General features: G+C 40.9%; 1 protein-coding gene across 2 annotated transcripts; it reads left to right on the top strand.

The window, feature by feature from the left end:
• The first annotated feature begins 170 nt into the window (after positions 1-170).
• Positions 171-8,199, top strand: ccnt1 (cyclin T1). 2 transcript variants are annotated; one of them, XM_067593265.1, is made up of 9 exons: positions 171-377; positions 1,461-1,542; positions 1,651-1,779; positions 2,520-2,580; positions 3,311-3,372; positions 3,493-3,548; positions 3,728-3,891; positions 4,070-4,140; positions 4,355-8,199. In XM_067593265.1, the coding sequence occupies exons 1-9, from the start codon at positions 205-207 to the stop codon at positions 5,681-5,683; spliced, it is 2,127 nt and encodes a 708-aa protein (XP_067449366.1). In that variant the 5' UTR covers positions 171-204; the 3' UTR covers positions 5,684-8,199. The 2 variants fall into 2 exon arrangements, with proteins under 2 accessions (XP_067449366.1, XP_067449367.1); XM_067593266.1 differs by having other exon boundaries at positions 172-377; positions 3,311-3,373; positions 3,503-3,548.
• The last annotated feature ends 7 nt before the right edge of the window (positions 8,200-8,206 follow it).

An 8,206-nucleotide genomic window follows, 5' to 3' on the forward strand; every position in this document is an offset into this window, starting at 1 on the left:
TGACTATTATATGCCATTTCTGCCAATTGATCCCCTTTAAATCCTACACACTGGTCCTTTAAATCATGTCTGAAGAGGGTCTTTAATAAGGATTTTTTCTGACATCTGCCGGTCAGCGACGGGAAGACGCGCTGACGTAGCACCCCCGGTGTGACGTATGTTCCTGTGACGCGCAGAAATTTTAAACTATCCTCCTTCTCAGTGATGGCGGCTTCGTTTCGTTCTCTCCCTGCAAGCTGTAATAACAAATGGTACTACACCCGGCAACAGATCGACAACAGCCCATCTCGGCGAGCTGGACTTGATCCCGACAAGGAACTGTCCTACAGGCAACAGGCGGCCAACCTGCTCCAGGACATGGGACAACGACTCAACGTGTATCTTTTGTCGAGGGTCGTCTTCAGCTAGCCGACGTTAGCATGTTAGCCAGCGAAGTTTAGCTTCAGCGAAGCCGGGTCGGGTTATTGTGTCTCCTTCGCGGGGGGTTCGTTGGTTTTTATGTTTCGAGTCTTTTTCGCCCGGTGGTTTGTGGTTTTTTACTGTGTTTACGATAGCCGGCTAACGCTATCTGAGAGCGGCGTAGTTGGCTGAGCCGGAGCCGTGAAGGCCTGTGTGGTCGGCGGGCCTTCAGGACGTTAGCATTAGCTTTGGCTCTTAGTGTGATGCTACCGCAGAGAAGGAAACGTGTAGAACAGCCTGCTAACTTACAAAAAACACCGTGTTTTGTTTGCTTTATCCTTTCGGTCATCAGCTCTTTTGTGTGTTTTTTAAAAGATAAATGCTTCCTTCAAACTGTTTGTTGTTCTGAGTCAGAATCGTATTTATTAGCTAAGTATGTTTACGCATAGAAGAGATTTGACTCTGGTTTGTTGGCTCTAAATGTACTTAAATAAAATAACAACAACAAACATCTTGAGGAATATACACCAGGAAGGACTACAGGTGAAACCGTTTTTTGTGAGCCGTAAACAGGATACAAATACTGATAAGGTGTGCAAGGAGCGCTGAGATAAATGTTGAATGGAGTGCTGGTGCAAATATTGTATAGGTAAACAAGTGATACGTTACTTTATATATATTCGTAAGGTTAGGTTTGACCGCTTTAGTTGCGTTTCAGATTGAATTGATACATTAAATATAATAATTATAAATTATACTGCATTGTTAAAGAGTAAACCAGTGATTCACAAACATTTTGGGATGTGGGCCCTTCACAAAACTGCAGTGTGTATGTGTGTCTCTTTGTTATGTTTCAGATGTATATGAGTTGTTTGCAGGTCCACCAAAGAGACATTTGAAGAAAAAAAACCAAACATAAATACATAAACTAACAAAAGGGTTTTGTATATTTCACATGTATACCAGTGACCCCAGTCATATTAATTATATGCAACCAGTGTAGATGTTTTGATCTGTAAGTACTCTTGTTTGCAATGTTTTCCTTAACTACCACGTATCAGGTCCCAGCTCACAATAAACACAGCCATTGTCTACATGCATCGATTCTACATGGTCCAGTCATTCACCAGATTTCACAGAAATGTAAGTTTTTTTTTTACGTACCTGATCGTTTTCAACAAAGTCCCAGATAGAACTGTCAGGTTTTAAATCTAAACTGTTTGTGAATTTGTTTTCTTTTACCCTCACCAGGTCATTTCTCCTGCCGCTCTCTTCCTCGCTGCGAAGGTTGAGGAGCAACCCCGAAAGCTGGAACATGTTATCAAGGTGGCTCATGCTTGCCTCAATCCTCAGGAGCCTTCACCAGATGTACGCAGTGATGTAAGTCCTGGGCTGTTGTGAAAATCAGTCGCTTTTATTCTCCTTCTGCTCATATGTTTACCTAATAGGGTAGTGATTTCATCTGTACAATAATATGACCTAATGGGAATGTATTGCTTGATTAGGTGAGTTATTGCTTATTCATAAGCAACAGTTTAGAAGTGAACATTCCTTTGTAGCAGCACTTTGACATTAGATAATGAGCGGGCCACCTTTTAAGCTTCTGACATTTATATTGTTCCAATTTGTGACTTTCCATCAGTTTTCTTCTCCTACAATGGGTCATTTTCTAATAACAGCTTCAATGTTGATGCTTTTAACTGCATTTTTATCTTGGTATAAATTTAACAGCTATTTGAACTGGGGACAATTATTTGATGAGGTGTTTTATTTTGAGCTCTTGCTACCTCATACGTGGAGGCTGCTCGATGCTCAGGGCGAGAGCAAAAGAGGAAGTGCATCACAGTGTCTGTGTAGGATTTTTTTTGGTCGTCCGGGTAATATGATGTCTAGTGGTTGTAAAACAAGAGCATCTGTACTTATCTGCGAGGCTTCGTCAGTGCTGCGTGAAAGGTCGATTTTTAACATGTGCAACTCTACCGCAAACTGTAACCCGACCTTTCAGTTCAACCCCAGAAAGCCTTTCAGATAAACGATCAAAGAATTTTCGTTCAGTTGCTCTTGTTCGACAACGGATAGAGGCCTCCAAGTGAGTAACGTGCCTGTCCTCTCAACCTCAGGCTTACCTGCAACAAGCCCAAGACCTGGTCATTCTTGAGAGCATAATACTCCAGACCTTGGGTAAGTTGGGAAGGAAGAACTGGGTCCCTTGATTTTTTTGCCCCTGAAACACATGTGATAATAAAAAAAAAAAAATAGTGCTAACCTGTTTTACTTTTGTCCTACAGAAACCCCACATGCAGTTAGCAGCACTGCAAAGTGACACACATGCTTCATACTTGGCAACATCTACCCACTGTTACATTACTATTCCCACACTTTTGTTTTATGTCATGTCCTTAACTTTTCCCTCTTTTTTTTGTCTTCATATTTTGAAGCCATCTGTTTGAGGACAACGAGATGAATCCCTGCGTTATCATGAACAATGGTTTTTAGTATGTCTGCTACAACGTGCAAAATCTTGTCTCCATGTTTCCAAGCTTGGAAGAAGGCAGCAGAAGAAAATAACTTAAATTGAAAACAACCCATTTGTGTTGTCACCTGTACACGAGATTGACTGCCAACACAAGTGGAAAAATTTAGCTTGCATGCCATTAATTTTTAAACTGTTGATGTTTTTGCATCGTCTCGGATGTTATCGGAAGACCTCATGCAAAGTGACATCTAATCTAACTCTGCAACGTTTGGTTTAACACTGCGTTTGTTTTTCTGGTTTTCAGGGACTTTTCTTAATGTTTACTGCTGAATGGAAAATAATCTTTGACATGGAAATTGGATTTAAAGAAATCTGTCTAGTTATTTTTGACATGTGCGTTTAATTTATTCTTTTTTTGTCCCCTTTTTATTACAGCTTTTGAAATCACCATCGACCATCCACACACTCATGTCGTCAAGTGCACTCAGCTTGTCAGAGGTGAGCATCAAAAGACAGCTTTGAGTTTCGCTTGTAAAATTTTGTGAGGATATTTTGGTATTATTATAAGTTTGCACATAAAAACGTTGCAGATTTTAAGTATGTTTTTCTGTTCTATTGTTGTTCCAGCGAGTAAGGATCTGGCTCAGACATCATACTTCATGGCAACCAACAGGTATATTCACAGTTCACAATAAAACACAGACTTTTATGTTTTTAAACGATGCAACGTGTTTATGTATCTTTGCGTGTAATCCTCAAAAACTCAATATACTGAATGTCTGTCTGTTCTCTCTCTCCCTCTCTTCCTGTTTCCTGTTTTTGTGGTCATCTGGGACGTATGCTGCCACATAGTCTGCACCTGACCACGTTCTGCCTGCAGTACAGTCCTCCCGTCGTGGCCTGTGTGTGCATCCACCTCGCCTGCAAGTGGTCCAACTGGGAGATCCCCGTGTCTACAGATGGCAAACACTGGTGGGAATATGTTGATCCCACGGTTACCCTTGAGCTGCTGGACGGTATGTGCTCTGAATGACCTTGTAGCTCAGTCCATTCCACACGCGAGTAGGAAAAGCGTTTGAGAAGGGCCAAGAAGTCGTATATCAGTTACAGATTAATCTGATAAATGTTGAGGATTCAAGAGTTTTTTTTTTTTTTAACTTTCTCCTGTCTTCACTGTTTCATAAATTCATTCAGAGCTCACACATGAGTTCCTGCAGATTCTGGAGAAAACACCCAGTCGGTTGAAACGGATTCGCAACTGGAAGGTACAACTTCTTTTTTTTCTGTTGCTCTTTTGTGACAGAGCTCAGCCAAGTCATTCTCCATTGTTTTTGTTGAATTACCTAACAGGAATTTGTTGTTTACCTAATGTATACATTTTTATTAAAAAGATGTATACACATACATTCACATATTATAGAAACACACTTTCATATATTCAGATATACAACAGGAATTGTCTGTTTTCTTGGCCTCTAGGCTGGAGGTCAGACACCAAAAGTCAAGCCAAAGGTCCAGGAGGAGGGCGACCAGAGGGACACCATGATGAGCATGATCTCCATGGCCTCATCGGAGAGCACTGTGGCAGGCCTGATGAGCCTCTCAGCTCCACCTTCCGCCTCTTCTTCCTCATCTGTGGGCGACAAGGACAGAAGTACGCCTGGCAGTGCTGCGACTTGGAGTGGTAAAAGTCAGGGTGGAGCTGAGCAACAGCAGCAGCAACAACCGCAGCAGCAGCAGCAGCAGACCAATCATGAGGTCCACGCCCCGGCTAAGGTGTCACTGAGTGAGTATCGTGCCAAGAACGCAGACGTCTTGGCCGCCCAGAAGCGGAAGCTGGAGAACATGGAAGCCAGCGTGAAGAGGGACTACGCCAACGCCGCCCAGGCTCTCATCGGTCAGCAGCAGAGGAAGGAGAAGCAGCAGCAGCATCATCACCAGCAGTCCAGCTCCTCCTCCTCTGACATGTCCAACCCGTCACCCATTATTCTGAAAATCCCTCTGGAGAAGGAGAGGCATGACAGGAGCTCTTTGAAAATGCGTTTCCCCCTAGCCGGCGGAGGAGGAGGAGGAAGCAGCGGGCACAGCGGCAGCGCCCGAGGTCAGGACCAGGATATCAAAGTCAGAATACGAGTGCCTGAGAAGCAAAGAGGGAGCTCAGGAGAGGAGGGCAAGAGCAGGGACAAGCACAGGGAACGGTCTAACCACCACCATCACCATCATCACCACCACCACCATTCATCCTCTAGCGGCACCTCAATGTCTTCTTCACATAAACACTCATCTAGTTCCAGCGGGGCGTTAGGAAGCAGCAAAAAAGTCCCCAGTGACTCCTCTAGAACGAGCTCTTCATCCTCTTCCGCCTCACGCAAGAGGACACACTCCCAAGATCCCTCAGCAGGATCTCACCAAGCCTCTAAAGTCAGCAAGTCCTCTAGGAATCCCTACCAGCTACCGTCCCTGTCTTCCTCCTCCGGGCAAACACTGGGGACGCACGGTCCCGACATCCTCCCCGCCCTGGGCCTTCCCCACCACCAAGGGAGCTTTTCGCACTCCAAAAGTGACAAGACAGACACTAACGGACACAGCGCGACAGGCGGAGCCCAGTCGAACGAGTACCAGGACACTTTTGAAATGCTAAACTCGCTTCTGAGCGCGCAGGGGGTGCAGCCGTCCCAGCCGTCCATGTTTGACTACAGATCCCAATACGGGGACTACCGGTACAGCGGCGGCTCCAGAGGGAGCAACTCCAGGCCCCCGCCCCTGCCTTCAGACCCGCCTCCCCCACTGCCGCCACTACCCAAATGAGTTCCTGGTCAGGAGATGTATTATGTACATTGTACTTGACGTCACAAACATCCATCATGTTACTTAAAGTATTGTAAAATGATTTTTTTTTTTTTTTTAAACTCACTAAACATTTTTATAGGCTTCAGAGTGACAGCAGAGAAATGTACCAGTGAGATGAGTTTTTCTTTTTTTTTTCTTTATTTTTACGGTTCACTTGTGGGGCAATAATGAGAGGCTTGAAAAGCTTACAAAAATGTGAGAAAAATATTTACAGGAAAGTGTAGATACTATTTTTTTGCTTTTCTGCTTTACTCAAATGAAATGTGATGATGGGACCTGGTAGTTTTTTTTACCATCACAGTTTTGGAGGAAGTCATTGTCTTGAAATCATGAGGAAAAGATTTCCATCACGTACCTGTCAGGTCTTCTTACCGATTGTCTTTTTTATAATGTTTTTTATAGTATGTTATTTATTAATTGAATGCTTTTAAAAAAAAAACAAACAAACATAATCCCCCCCTCCCTTTTTTTTTTTTTTTACCTTGTTAAGGTCCCCCCCTCCCCTCCCATGTTCTTTTTGGGCAGAGGGATATTTCTTCATCAAGACTGTACAGGCGAATTTGAGTGTGCATGTCTCCAAAGCCATCTTTTCAATATTTTTGTCTTTTTTAAAAAAACAAACAAAAAAAAAACACCCATAACCTCAAAAAATTAGGTGATTGCCCCACCCCTGGTGTTATCTTGCATTATTTAGTAAACTTGTACAAAGATTGTAAAATGTTTAAAACAAACATGAAATATTTTTTACATTTTGTTATGAAAAATTGCAAAAAAGATGTAAATTAACGGAGCTTGTACTTTTTTTTTTTTTTGGTTTTGATTTTTAAGTGTTGCAGTCATTGTTTTAAATGGTTGTAAAATATTATGTCAGTTCTCTTAACAATTACACTAATGGACACAGTTCATACAAAGGTTTATACTGTACATCTATGGGTCATGAGGTTCAAATAATTCAAACATATCTACCCAGTATGGTCACAGTGAAGGAATTGCCAACAAAAAAAAAAAATCCCTCTAGAAATAAATGTGAGTTTTTTTCCTGTCATGTAACTGTCACTTGTCCATCAGTTTCCTCAGGATCTGATCACAGCTACGTGCAAAGATAGAAGTAGATAGAAATAGGCTGCCTACACAGATACACATAATTTACCGGGGTGTTCATCAGCAGCACCCACTTTAACCCTGAAACTATGCCAGAAAAATAAAGTTTATCTGCCGGTGCTAACTTTGTGGTGACCATATTGAGTTCAGTATACAACAAAGTATTCACAATACACATTATCAAAGACGAATCGTAGGTCATCTGTATGTCTTTATGGTTGTCTTTCATTTATAGATCTTCCCTTTTGGGGATGTTTTAAAAAAAAAAAAAGTGTAAAATCCCAGTGTATACCTGTGTTTTCATGCTGATCTGATTTAATCATGTTGAAGTTGTCTTGTTACTCCATATGCATTGAACCTTCAAAACTGACTTGATGGTTGTTCAGCTTCAGATTGTTTATATAATCCATCCACAAGCCATGATTTAATCAAAAAAAAAGAAAACAACAAAAAAACGTTTGCATGTGTTTCTTCAGTTGTGTAAATCATAACACGACAAGCAGCAGGTTATACCTCCACTACAGGGTCATGAGCATGAAGTATAATACTGTTTAATTAATCTGAATTAATGTTTAAATTTGTGTTTGAGCAAAAATAATGGAAGACTGCTATATGTTAGGAAGAGAATCGGGTATCATCTGTACATTTGATTCATATTAAGCTTTATATGGTTTTGATTGTATAGTATTACTGCTCTTAACCTGCTTTTTTTTCTTTCTTTTTTTTTGAACTTGTTATCAAAAATTTGTTTTAGGCAGTTCACAGTAATGCAGTACAACAAATCAGCCATACAACTGTAAAATGTTTTTGTTCCTTTGATATATGGAAGACACACGGAAAAGAGTGCAGCTCTTTGCTCAGGCAGCAGAGGTTTTAAAGTCATTAGTTATTCAACTCTTGGTTGTAACAGGGAAAAAGTAAATGCACTGAATATTTATCTCGGTAGGTTTGCCTACAATGCAAGTGACAAAGTGTTACATGTATAATGGTGAGACTATTAGAATAGATTTCAATATATATCATTGCCATTTTTAAAAAAAAAATGTTTTATTTGATCTGGACAAATCTTCCAATTTTAAGTATTAACTTTATGCTGTGAGAAAGTCATACAAAAGGACACATTTCAAAAATAAAACCCATATGTGAGAAAAATGGAAGACACTCATGCAACCTAACAATGCAAAAATCACATAGCTACAATAAGTTTCATGTTTTTTCATGTCTTGGTGTTTTTAGTGACACTCAGGTCTGGAAATAAAACGTTTTGGGATTTCTTTGTTTTTTTGGTTTAAAGGTTATATGTGAACACTGTTCTTTTTGATATAATGTGGTTGCTTTATTCCCAATTAAAGTCAATAAATATTTTAAGAAAACCTTCTC

This window comes from Thunnus thynnus, chromosome 6, assembly GCF_963924715.1.
Source record: "Thunnus thynnus chromosome 6, fThuThy2.1, whole genome shotgun sequence".
Classification (NCBI taxonomy): Eukaryota; Metazoa; Chordata; class Actinopteri; order Scombriformes; family Scombridae; genus Thunnus; species Thunnus thynnus.